This window comes from Nerophis ophidion, linkage group LG02 (assembly GCF_033978795.1).
Source record: "Nerophis ophidion isolate RoL-2023_Sa linkage group LG02, RoL_Noph_v1.0, whole genome shotgun sequence".
Taxonomy (NCBI): Eukaryota; Metazoa; Chordata; class Actinopteri; order Syngnathiformes; family Syngnathidae; genus Nerophis; species Nerophis ophidion.
This window is the reverse complement of record NC_084612.1, coordinates 23,770,988-23,784,974: the sequence shown is the minus strand read 5'-3', so window position 1 is coordinate 23,784,974 and position 13,987 is coordinate 23,770,988. Positions and strand designations below refer to the sequence as shown.

Sequence of the window (13,987 nt, the reverse complement as noted above, 5' to 3'; positions counted from 1 at the left end):
ATTCCAATTAATATATTGTGATATATATCGTTATCACAGGAAGCTGCACTATATTGTGATATAGCTTTTATGCCATATTGCCCATTCCTACATCAAACCACTTTCTATTCAAGCTGCCAGAGTAAAAAAAAAAAGTTTACCATTTAAAGCAGAGAAAATAAATTAATATGCAAGGTCGCAATTGGTGAAATGCAAAAAAAGCGAGGATGTTCTGTCTGCAAGCAATAGTACCTGAAAGTAAAGTCGGTATAGCGGTATAGCTCTGTTGGCAGAGCGGCCGTGCCAGCAATTTGAGGGTTCCAGGTTCCAGCCCCGCTTCTGACATCCTAGTCACTGTCGTTGTGTCCTTGGGCAAGACACTTTTCCCACCTGCTCACAGTGCCACCCACACTGGTTTAAATGTAACTTAGATATTGGGTTTCACTATGTAAAGCGCTTTGAGTCACTAGAGAAAAGCGCTATATAAATATAATTCACTTCACTAAAGTCGCCACTCTGTAAGCCATGTTTATGTTAGTTGATACGCATTGTGTTGTCATTTGGCAAAATGATTACAGGTGAGTACTTAAGAATGTTAACAAAAAACGTGGCTTCAATCTGTCGCTGACATTCAAGTGTCTTGTATCACCCCAGTAAAGGGCACTTTGGATATTTAGGATCTTTTACTGGAATTTTAATGGTAAATCAAATAGTACCAGACTGTGCTGCTTGGTAGAAACGAGCTAATGTATGATACACAGTTTAAATGGATTCCTATGGAAAGTAACACTTTTTGTTTGTTGTTCCCCAACAGCTGATGCTGTGTAATGTTCTCCAGACTTACACTAAGCTGCGTCAGTTGCCTCGCTTCTTCTCTGAGCTGCTGCATGTGATCTGTCGGCCATCCCTGCATAAACTCCGACCTCCTCTGCTGTGCGACAAAATATCCGCCTCAATCAGAACCTGTGTTCTCGACACACCTCCCTCCCAGAGCCTTGAGATCTGCTCCACCGCGCTGGAAACAATGACAACATGTATTATACCTAACCTGTCAAAGGAAAACCAAGGAAAGATGATGAATGTGGACGGAGATAATAACAACAACGAAAGGGATCAGGAGAAAGAAGATGCATCAGTCATGCTTTTTTCACTTAGCCAACTCCTTCACGTTGTTCTATTCAGTCTGAAGTCAATAGACAATGCCTCCCCTCGTCCCTTAGTTGGACAAGCTCAAAGCCTGATGGAGGAAATGCAGAATATTCTCAGGAACCTGCAGAAGCTTTTGTCTGCAGAAAACACGAACACAGCAATAAGTTCAGTTCAGAAAAAGCAAGAGTCTCTGAAAGCATCTGAAACAATACCGCTATGGGAACTGAAGACCCAAGAGGCTATTCTTCTGCTAAGATACACTTGGAGGGAAGTAGACACACTTTTTTACCTCCACTGTAGCAAATACACATCTTTAGATAAAAGTGAAGTCCATTCTGATGCTTCAGCCTTAACCAACATAGAGAATCTTCTCCATCCTTCATCCGCTTCTCCATCCTGCAGCCCTGTCAGCTTTGTGCATCTCAAGCTTCTTACTTTGCAACACTTAAAGAAAGTGTTGTATGATTCAGACTCATTCACAGAATCGAGTACAGCTGAGTCCCTCAACAGTGCAGCTAGGTTTATCATAGCTCCAGATGAGCTCCTAGTGTGTTCTGAAGAAGATGGTGTGTGGGACGGGCAGATGAACACTGTGAACTCCAGCTCCTGCCGTGTTGCACACTGGTATGTCGTCACAACAAACCTATCTTTGCTTACCTCTCATTTGAGTCAAGAAGACGTGAGCTGTATTGTGGACGTTCTGGTTAGTTCACTGCTAAGGAAGCAGTCCGTTAAAGGAAAAGATCAACTAACTGTCTCCCTCATATCTTCAGAGCTCCTCCAAAGCACCGTTTTTGTCGAATTACCTTCACTGTTTTCAGCTACAGTTGGCTCCCTGACACAAAGGATTTTGAGGGTTCTAACAGCAGCACACGTCCCCAAAATTTGTTCGACACTCAAGAAATACCAGGAAATCCAAGAGGGGGAGAAGATCACGGCTGAGCTTTGGTCCCCACTGTTAGTGGATGATATAAAAGTGTCCTCTCAATCTGGGCAAATGTTTGTACTTTTAAGTGATGGCCAAATCAAAGAGCTCACAGAGCTAATGGAGATCGTATCAAGCCTAAACCCGGATGGACTGAACCCCAGGGACCTACAGTCCCTTTTTCTTCTCCTTACTTTCGTACTCACGTCAGCCTCTTGTCTTTCTGAGGCTCCAGATTCAGGGGATTGCACACTATTGTTGGTGAAGCTGTTCAGGACACTTGCTTGTTTAGTAGAGGGTAAACATTTTGTAAGTGTTCTGAAGGTAATTCACGGAAGCACTCTGCTGCGGGCTGTATTGTCCTCCCTCTTATGGCGCAGCAGGAAAGAACAGTTTAGCTCCACCTGCAGCTCAGACTGGTTGGATTTGATTACTGCCATGCAGGCGTTCATCGTGTGTATGGTCCAGCTGATGGTCTGTGACATCTCCATGCACCTCAATCTGGACAGCTTTGCCTCCTTTCTTGCCAGTGAGGAAGAGGTGGAAAAAAACGGAGTGTCCAGCATCACTATTCAACTACTGCTGGCATCGTTGGCCTCCTTCTTTAAAGAGATAACCTCTAGCCTGGGGAGAAGTAAACTAAATGATGCCACTTGGACCCAGTTGCTCACAAGGACAACATCCTTACTGGAACCTGTTGTGGAGTCAGTCCTAAAGAGTGTCACCGACTTTAATCCGACCTTTGTGGTGGACAACGTTACCACCATGCTGCGGTGTGGGCTGTCCTCCAACAACCAGACCACCCTGAGACACAAGATGTTCTATCAGAGTTTTTCACAGCAGGTTCTTAAAGAGATGAGCTGTGCAGCAAGACCCCTGGACTTCCTGGTTTCCTCTTTTCGTTTCCTGGCAATGTTTTTTAAGACCGTGGTAAAATCTGGAAGAAAAAAGGAGGAGAAAGAAGAAGACAATGGCAAGACAGTGTTGTTCAGTCAGATCCTTCACAATGTACACAAACTTTTGTCAGGTAAATCCACTTTCATTCTAACTTTATTCACTTAAAACTGTGTTTCTCAATACTTCTGTTTATATTGCATGTTTCTCTAAAGTAATTCTGCAATATCGTTTACGTGGCTGTATACATTTGACAATGTCTAACATCCTTTACTCGTTCTAACCTATTGTTTCCAAGATTGATTTACAGCAATTTAAATGATTTGTTTTGTTCATTTAAAGCTCCTTGGCTGTCTTCATCTGAAACAAGCGCACTAGAGCCAGCTCTACAGAAGCTGCTACATCCCCTGGTGGAAAACATCACTTCCTGCCAGTTCAACCAGCTTCTGCTGATGATCAGAGACGGGCTGGACACTTGCAAGCTGTGGGCTGGAAATGACCAGGTTAGATGTTCTTTTTATGTGTCTTTGCCGTGAATAGAAGTATTTCCTACAGGACTGCAATCTAGGCTAGATGACATCACCATCCAATTTGCATAACTGGCCATGATGCATGTCCATGTAATTTTTATGGATGCTGTGAGCGACAAAAAGGGAGCCAAAACATGAACACCAAAACAAATCAGTTTAGAAAAATCAATGAGTTTTCTTCTGTTGGTGTTTTTGGGTATTTTTTTTACTCACAAGCCAGACTGAGCCTCCTTTTAGTGTGATGATGACTACACTGGTTGCTTGTTGAGAAAAGCATGTTTCATATTAGTCCCCCAAAGTGTCAAATAAGACCATAAAATGTAATTAGATTTGTCACTGGTCACCTTATTGGAAAACAAAAGTGAACTGTGTACTGACTAAATGTAGCAACAAAGTTGGAGCTAAATTGGTAACTATGAACCCTCCTGCTATGTCTTCTTATTCCCTGGCAGTCTAGGGGCCTCATGTACAGAGAGTTGCATGGCTTTCCTACTAAATATCAATCAATCAATCAATCAATGTTTACTTATATAGCCCTAAATCACTAGTGTCTCAAAGGGCTGCACAAACCACTACGACATCCTCGGTAGCCCCACAAGGGCAAGGAAAACTCACACCCAGTGGGACGTCGGTGACAATGATGACTATGAGAACCTTGGAGAGGAGGAAAGCAATGGATGTCGAGCGGGTCTAACATGATACTGTGAAAGTTCAATCCATAATGGATCCAACACAGTCGCAAGAGTCCAGTCCAAAGCGGATCCAACACAGCAGCGAGAGTCCCGTTCACAGCGGAGCCAGCAGGAAAACATCCCAAGCGGAGGCGGATCAGCAGCGCAGAGATGTTCCCAGCCGATACACAGGCGAGCAGTACATGGCCACCGGATTGGACCGGACCCCCTCCACAAGGGAGAGTGGGACATAGGAGAAAAAGAAAAGAAACGGCAGATCAACTGGTCTAAAAAGGAAGTATATTTAAAGGCTAGAGTATACAAATGAGTTTTAAGGTGAGACTTAAATGCTTCTACTGAGGTGGCATCTCGAACTTTTACCGGGAGGGCATTCCAGAGTACTGGAGCCCGAAATGAAAACGCTCTATAGCCCACAGACTTTTTTTGGGCTTTGGGAATCACTAATAAGCCGGAGTCCTTTGAACGCAGATTTCTTGCAGGGACATATGGTACAATACAATCGGCAAGATAGGATGGAGCTAGACCGTGTAGTATTTTATACGTAAGTAGTAAAACCTTAAAGTCACATCTTAAGTGCACAGGAAGCCAGTGCAGGTGAGCCAGTACAGGCGTAATGTGATCAAACTTTCTTGTTGTTGTCAAAAGTCTAGCAGCCGCATTTTGTACCAACTGTAATCTTCTAATGCTAGACATGGGGAGACCCGAAAATAGTACGTTACAGTAATCGAGACGAGACGTAACAAACGCATGGATAGTGATCTCAGCGTCTTTAGTGGACAGAATGGAGCGAATTTTAGCGATATTACGGAGATGAAAGAAGGCCGTTTTAGTAACGCTTTTAATGTGTGACTCAAAGGAGAGAGTTGGGTCGAAGATAACACCCAGATTCTTTACCGTGTCGCCTTGTTTAATTGTTTGGTTGTCAAATGTTAGAGTTGTATCATTAAATAGAGGTTGGTGTCTAGCAGGACCGATAATCAGCATTTCCGTTTTTTTGGCGTTGAGTTGCAAAAAGTTAGCGGACATCCATTGTTTAATTTCATTAAGACACGCCTCCAGCTGACTTCAATCCGGCGTGTTGGTCAGCTTTAGAGGCATGTAGAGTTGGGTGTCATCAGCATAACAGTGAAAGCTAATACCGTATTTGCGTATGATGTTACCTAGCGGCAGCATGTAGATGCTGAAGAGTGCAGGGCCAAGGACCGAACCCTGGGGAACTCCACACGTTACCTTAATGTAGTCCGAGGTCACATTGTTATGGGAGACGCACTGCATCCTATCAGTAAGATAAGAGTTAAACCAAGACAAGGCTAAGTCTGACATACCAATTCGTGTTTTGATACTTTCTAATAAAATATTATGATCGACGGTATCGAAAGCAGCGCTAAGATCGAGGAGCAGCAACATAGATGACGCATCAGAATCCATCGTTAGCAATAGATCATTAGTCATTTTTGCGAGGGCTGTCTCCGTGGAGTGATTTGCCCTGAAACCGTATTGAAAGGTTTCACATAGATTGTTAGACGCTAAGTGTTCATTTAACTGCTCTGCAACAATTTTTTCGAGGATTTTTGAAATAAAGGGAAGGTGAGACACCGGTCGGTAGTTTACCATGAGGTCAGGATCGAGGTTAGGTCTTTTAAGAAGAGGACGAATAACCGCTTTTTTGAATGCTAGGGGAACAGTGCCCGAGGAAAGTGATAAGTTTATAATATTTAGCACTGATGGACCTAACAATACAAAGAGCTCCTTGATCAGTTTCCCAGGAAGTGGGTCAAGTAAACATGTTGTTTGTTTTATTCCATTTACACGTTGTAACAATTCCTCTAATGTTATTTCCTCAAAACAAGAGAAACTATTTTGGAGGGCAGTATCCGCCGTATATACAATCGTGTCAGTGTTAATAGAACCCAGTTGTAGCTGGGACGTATTGTCTTTAATCTCCTTTCTAATGACTTCAATTTTTTTACTAAAGAATTGCATAAAGTCATCAGCTGAGTGGGTGGAGCTATTGGAAGGAGTCCCTTGTTGGGTTAGCGATGCTACCGTACTAAACAAAAATTTAGGATCGTTTTTATTACGGTGGATGAGATTTGAGTAATATTTAGCTTTAACTAAGGTAAGCATGTGTTCATAAGTTATTAAACCATCACTCCATGCTTGATGGTGCACCTCAAGTTTAGTCGTGCGCCATTTGCGTTCCAGCTTTCTACATAATAATTTCTGAGCTCTAGTTTCTTCTGTAAGCCACGGGGTACGCTTTTTTGGAGCCTTTTTTAACTTTAGCGGTGCTATGTTATCAATGGTTTCGCCTAGGGCGTGGTTAAAGTTGTTAGTGAGGTTATCAATAAAGCCCACATACTTTGGGAATGGTGCCATTACCGAGGGCAGTAGGTCAGCAAGAGTTGTCGTTGGGGCCGTATTAATGTTGCGGCTGCTATAGCAGTTATTATTATTATTAGTTTGCCGAACATGCGTCTGAACCTCGAATTTTATAAGGTAATGATCGGACAATACTTTAGTGTACGGGAGTATCGTAACTTTGGAAACGGTGATACCCCTGACAAGCACTAGGTCTATCGTATTACCGTTGCGATGCGTGGGTTAATTTATTATTTGTGTGAGACCACAGCTATCAATTATAGTCTGGAGCGCTACACACGGTGGGTACGATGGGGTATTCATATGGATATTAAAGTCCCCCATTATGATTATATTATCGGCGTGTGTCACTAGATCAGCAACGAACTCTTGAGAATTCATTGATAAAGTCCGAATAGGGCCCTGGGGGGCGGTAGATAACCGCCAGGTGTAGAGGCAGCGGTGTGACAGACCTCATAGTAAGCACCTCAAACGATTTATATTTATTATTTATGTTTGGACTAAGGTTAAAGTTTTCGTTGTATATTAGTGCGACCCCCACACCCCTTTTCAGAGGACGGGCAATATGCGCATGTGTAAAGTTAGGAGGACATGCCTCGTTTGGCGCAAAAAAGTCGTTTGGTTTAAGCCAGGTTTCGCTGAGACCGATGACGTTAAGATTGTTGTCTCTGATGATATCATTAACTAACAATACAAATATTGATAAATATAGACTTATGAATAGATCCAGAAAATGGGGTTTGCAAGTAAAAATTCGAATGTACAAAAGTTTGCACACACAAATCCAAGCACATTTCTTTGTTACATCGCAATCTCCTTCGAATCCTCCACAGAAGTGTGCCTGGCTTGGTACACCCAGACCACACCCAGTTATGCATATACAAATCATATTGAAAATAGCCATGTCCTTGAGCTCTGCATGGTCTCGCCAATCACAAGTCAGGAGGGAGTGCTTTTTTTGTGCTTGAAGCAAACAGAGCAGTTGTCAACCTGGCATTGCTCTGTCTCTGAGAATTTAACACAGGTGGAAATAAAAAAGATGTGGATCAGGAAGAAAGTGAAGAAGAATAGAATGTAGATGTGCATGGTCAAAACTGACTCGGGGGAAGTTAGTGCTGCACCTCGTTTAAAATGATACTGTAGTTTCTACAATGATACGTAAAACTTTTCATGTTAACTTCAATTTTTCATATATCTCTGACGGCCATATTAGTCTGAGGAGTAAAAGTTGGCACTCTTGTATGTGAACTATGACCTAGCATCACTTGTGTGTACCTAAAGTATCCATAGACTGAAAAAATGTGTGTACGATTTTTATGAAGTTTCCGTTATGCAGCGGTCATTCCCACCTTCTACATCATATTTGATAAATCTCACCTTTGCCGTGCAAAAGGGTGTATGGCATGATTTCCTGCTTCCTTAAGCTTGATACATGAGGTCCCAGGTTGGTATGAAATAGCGCTGGGATTTTTGCAAGGCTTTTAAAATACGGTACTTGTCACGATACCTGGGTCACAATACAATACGGTATTGTGATATGACGATATACCACATAGTTTATGCAGCTGAAAATACAAGTTGTATACATGTACATAGGGCTGGGCGATACATCGATTTATACGATATATCGCGGGTTTGTCTCTGTGCGATATAGAAAATGACTATCGTAATATTCGAGTATACGTTCTCACGCAGTTGCTTTTAGCTGCGGGTGTACACTTCAGGCTCTTCTCACTCTTTCCTGTCTTTCCTTCTCACAGACAAGCAGGGGCACCTACTTACATATGTCACATGTTATACATTACGTACGTGTTCGCCCTCGCAGAGCAGAGAGGTAGCATACTGGGCTACGTTAGCTGCTAACGTAGCCGTACGAGAGAAAGAAGGTGCGGATCTGGTAACAAGTGAAGGAAGACTTAATTCCCAATAAAAACAGCAGGGTTTCCATCGTCTGGCGGTGGTTCGGCTTCAAGAGGGAATATGTCGAACAGACAACTGTAATTTGTCAAGTGTGGGGCAAAAGCGTTGCTATAAAAAGTAGCATCACTGCTAATATGTAGCATCATTTGAAAAGTCAATCGCTAGAGAATTAAGATAATTTCATAACGTTCGTCGTAACCTACCACATAGTGAAGGACGAATATTATTTGATTTCCTATTATGCAGCTAATTTTTATTTGACACTTAAAAATGTCTCCGACAATCTTGCACTTTATGTTTTGGAAATGACTTTAATGTTTGTGCCATTGCTTAATAACTTTAATAAATACACTTTTTGTCAATTGACTTAGATGTGATTTCCCTCTCTGCATGAAAGTTTAAAAGTAGCATATATGAATGCTGTATGAAGAAGAATGTTTTAATGTATACACATATAATCATCATACTGCTGTGATTATATGCATCAAGTGTTCATTCAAGGCCAAGGCAAAATATCGTAATAAATATCGTATATCGCGATATGGCCTAAAAATATCGTGATATTATAAAAAGGCAATATCGCCCAGCCCTACATGTACAGTAGATCAGTGTTTCTAAACAATGGGACCATTGTTGAGCGTTCCCTAGAGGGCTGCCAAAAATCTGTTTTCTCAGCTGTGGTCCTCAGATGTAATATTTATCAGTTATTTCCGAGTTCCTTCTTATGCAACATATTTGGTTAGCACTTATTTTTCTAATCACCCTGACCCAAGCCTAAGATCCATCCATCCATTTTCTACCGCTTATTCCCTTTCGGGGTCGCGGGGGACGCTGGCGCCTATCTCAGCTACAATCGGGCAGAAGGCGGGGTACACCCTGGACAAGTCGCCACCTCATCGCAGGGCCAACACAGATAGCCTAAGATTAATGTGTTAAATAATAATCATTGTGATTAAGACATGATTTCATATAATTTAACAGGGTTGTTAACCTGTTAAACTGTCAGTAGGTTAGATATAATAATTGAATACGATTAAAAATTAAGAGTAAGATGACTAAATCAGTGTTGATATTTAAGTGGGCCCCGGCCGGGCCCCTCTGTAGTGAAAAAATTGGGCCCCAAGGTCAAAAAGGTTAAGGAACCCTACACTAGATGACAGTAATAATTCACTGGACAAACTGAGTCAAAAACAATGTAAATCCAATGATCTATTTCCATGTATTCCAATTGTACAGAAAGCGGATCAAGTTTTTTGCCACGTAGATATTAAGAAAAGGTTCTCTACTTCTTTATTGTTGATTTTTTGTAGGACCTGCTCACTATTAACCCTGTATAGTCTACAGGGTTAGTAGTGAGCAGGTTCTGCAAAAGGTTTTTCTACCGTGTAAAGAGAAACTTTGTGGAGCGGAAGTGCAGAAAATAGCTTTGGAGTTACACCCTACACCAAAACAGGACTTGAATATATATTCTTATTCATTAAAAAGCGATTATATCATTAAAAAAAGTATTGTGATACGTTGCTATATCGATTCCCCCACCCGTAGCATGGGGTATGTTAAAAAGCTGAGTTAAAATTTCATCCGCCGTACAGACTTTGCCGTTATAAGGTGTTTATGAGCAAGGTGAGTGTCAAATGTATTTGTGGCGAAATTTGATGAATGGGAAACACTGATATATACTCTGTTTAGGAACGTTTTTATTTAACTATGTTTACTACTGTGGTGCTCATACTGGTAAAAAGGGTTAACAATTATTAAATTGCACTACGAATTGTTATAAACTAAAAGTAAACCATTTGATACAGTTATTTTATTAGAAAAGGTTGTGTAGATGCACCTAATGTTATGGCATGCAAGTGTACACCATCTAATGGTGCCTCTTTTTATCTTGTCTCCAGAGAGTGTTAGCTTCCGCCACCATAGTCAAGCTGCTGTCCTGCTGTAAGTTGCCTCAACACTACTCCGAAGCTCTGTGGTTCTTCGCACCACAGATTTTGTCCGCTCTTGTGGTGAGTAAAATGCACACACACAATACCATTTCAGTCCAGAACAGTGGTATCAAACTCATTTTAGCTTGGCCGCATGGAGGAAAATCTATTCCCGCGTTGGCCGGAATGGTAAAACAATGGCATAATATTTAAGAAATACAGACAACTTTAAAAAAAAAATAAAAAATAAAATAAATTGGGCTTACTTTGGCCAGAAATAGAACACACACATTCTGAAAATGTACATGTGACGGACTTCCTGCCGTCCATGTGTGGGTTGTCGTGACGATGGACACAGGACACATCGTAGCAGGTCTGATTTGTGTTCATTATTTCAACAATCACTTTATCCTCTTGCCTTTTTGTCGTGCCACTTTGCAGTGCGCGGGCGTTTCCTGCTTCTGGCCGCGGGGCATCTTGCGGTGTCCACGGTTTGCGTCTGTGGCGGGGGCTCATCGTCTCTCGGGTCTTGGTTGTCGTGCTCGTGGTCGGTGTCGTCAGCTGGTTCTTTCTCCTCTCTCTCTCCCCTCCTCGTGCCCCCTTCGCCTCTCTTATAATCTAGCCGCAGATGGAGAGATTGTGAGCCGGTGTGGGTTGTACGCACCTGATTGAAATTGCCGCTCTCGTGCTGCTCAGCGTGCGTCACGCTTCTCCTCGCCGCCGCAGGCCCCGCCTCCTGGCCTCCCTCTTGGCCAAGGCTGTCTCTCTCAGCCCGCTGTCGGCCCGTCGGCTGCGTCTCTCCACAGTACACATTACAAATAATCCTCTTGGTAAAACACTTTAAGTTAGTTGAAAATTCTGAGGAAAAACATTTGTGGAGTTTCCAAACACAATAAACTTAGACATTTTGTATATTTACAAATCCATTAAACTTAAAGCATTTTCCTATTTAACATTCTCATGATGCCAGTTCACCATTATAGATGTTTGGAAAAGAAACAGTGTTTACCGCATTGTTGACATCCACAACTGCCACAACATTCATTTATCATTCTAATATTACAATTATAATATAATCAGAACCTGCGATGAGGTGGCGACTTGTCCAGGGTGTACACGGCCTTCTGCCCGATTGTAGTGGAAATAGGCACCAGGCCACCCCGCGACACCAAAGGGAATAATCGGTAGAAATGGATGGATGGAATATAATCAGAACAATTGTGAAAATGACACCGTATAGCCAAATTAAAGAAAACATAACTACAAAATTAATTAATTTTAACATAGTAGATTTAAGCACAATAAAAAATAGAACACAACAAATGTAGAAACACATTTTTACAATGACATTTAGAGTGCACATCAAGCCGTCAACAAATTGCGAGTGCTGCACGGAATTTTAACTACAAAGATGATAGTCATGTTGACTTAAGTCTTTGCATATTACTGTTTCGTTATTTTATCTGTTCAGTGGACACTTTACAATAAAAAAAGGAATTGTGTGTCGCTGCAGCATTAGTCTGCCACCAACCACAACAAGAGCATCTGATTGCTTGCACCTGTGCTGATTGAAGTTGCGGCAGCCAATCCATAGGGCGGCAAAAGTCCGCTGACACGTCATCTTTAAACAGTGTAATGCGGGTTACACTGGAATTGCTTTTGCGACATCCAGTGGACACATTTAGAACATCAGTTTATTTTATTGATAAATTGCAGCTAATTTTTTACTTAAACTCATTTTGCGGGCCGGATTAAACCTGTTTGCGAGCCTGATACATATGACCCGTATGTTTGACAACTGTGGTCAGGAAAATACCAACAATCACTATCTTGGTGTACTAGAATTTTGCGTGAACATTTAGAATTCTATTCAGGTGCAAAACCAGAAAGTGCTCTAAGTACCAAGCACAATCACAGGTGTGAAAGGTGCAGCATGCTTTGCAGAGAGAAATTTAAGAGTTTTTAATCTGTAATCATTTACTGACAGTGTGCGAGAAGAGCATGTGACAGCCATTTGGAGATATTCCGCAGCCAAACGCCAGACACACACACACACACACACACACACACACACACACACACACACACACACACACACACACACACACACACACGTACACCATTGTGTTGCAATATCCTGCTTGGACCGTGTGACAAAGCTCCAATGTGTTTTCGATCAGTAAAGCAAAACATCTTTTAACGGGCATTGTTTTTGGGTCAGTATGAACTATTTAAGTAGTCTCATGATTTAGGTCCAGGTTACTATTCGTTATGTTTTGTATTTTCCCTGGTGATGCCAGCAAAGTTAAAAAGATAATATTCAATAAAACAGGTTTGGCTCATACTTTGTAGAGAATAGTGGCATGAGATAAGGAAAAAAAACTTTTGGGGGGAATTTCCAGATAGCTCAATATTTTGTCATTAGAACAGGATAGAATAAAGTGTTATTGGTGCCACAATTTGGAAATAATGATTTCATAGCAGCATTACACAATAATAAATTATAAATGGGTTGTACTTGTATAGCGCTTTTCTACCTTCAAGGTACTCAAAGCGCTTTGACACTACTTCCACATTTACCCATTCACACACACATTCACACATTGATGGAGGGAGCTGCCATGCAAGGCGCTAACTAGCACCCATCAGGAGCAAGGGTGAAGTGTCTTGCTCAGGACACAACGGACGTGACGAGGTTGGTACTAGGTGGGATTTGAACCAGGGACCCTCGGGTTGCGCACGGCCACTGCGCCACGCCGTCCCGATAATAGTAATGATAACATAAGAAACATAATTCTAAAAAAACAAATACCACCATGACGCATTAATTTTTAATTGCTATAAATTACTATTACTATTACTGGTACTTGGTTTGTAGGTAGACACAGTTAGCTGGTTTACACAATAAAGAACAAATTGATTCCAACATTTGCAGAGGTCATTTGATCCTTTTAATGGATGCAGAATAAAATGTTTTTGGGTGCTGCTGTATTAATATACTGTTACTAGAATTTATATTTTGGACCAAGTGGAGGCAGGGAGCCATCAAATCCAGAAGATGGCACTGTGGTGAAAGAAGCTCATGAAATGAGATGCTTTTATTGTCATGGCACATAATGTACAGTCAAATTTGGTTCAGAGTTCCACTTACTTACCAATTTTACCAGCATTAGGAAATGCTACAAACTTGTGTAACTACTGTGATCTGCCTTATGTCGGTGTGCACAACTTTTGCACCGTGAGCAATATGGGTGTTGGTGCGTTTGTTTTATTATTTATTAAGGGTTCGATAGATTGACAACAAATATGAACAATAAAATTTGTCGCCAACAAATACATTTTTCGACGACAATAGTCGGTGACGTGATCTCTGGTGTTTTTCCGGACAAAAGCGAGCCTTGAGAGTGCTATTTATACATAGCGTGATTAGTCAAAATGAATGTACAACAACCCTGCAATTAATTGAATTAAAATATTTAATTGTTTCACAGCACTAATCTAAACCGTTGAAGTTTCCTAACTTTGTTCATTTGTCTCTGTTGCAGTTTCTTGTAAGATCATCCAGTCAGGAACTATCTTTGACTTCCA

The 13,987-nt window shown here is 41.5% G+C and overlaps 1 protein-coding gene across 1 annotated transcript in view; it reads left to right on the top strand.

The window, feature by feature from the left end:
- urb2 (URB2 ribosome biogenesis homolog) overlaps positions 1 to 13,987 on the top strand; it is a 63,724-nt gene that overhangs the window by 23,564 nt on the left and 26,173 nt on the right. Inside the window, exons 6-9 of the mRNA XM_061879682.1 lie at positions 794 to 3,080; positions 3,290 to 3,450; positions 10,370 to 10,480; positions 13,945 to 13,987. The exon at positions 13,945 to 13,987 is cut by the window's right edge and continues 200 nt beyond it. Of these exons, the coding sequence (XP_061735666.1) occupies positions 794 to 3,080; positions 3,290 to 3,450; positions 10,370 to 10,480; positions 13,945 to 13,987 (2,602 nt within the window). The remainder of the gene's footprint in view (positions 1 to 793; positions 3,081 to 3,289; positions 3,451 to 10,369; positions 10,481 to 13,944) is intronic.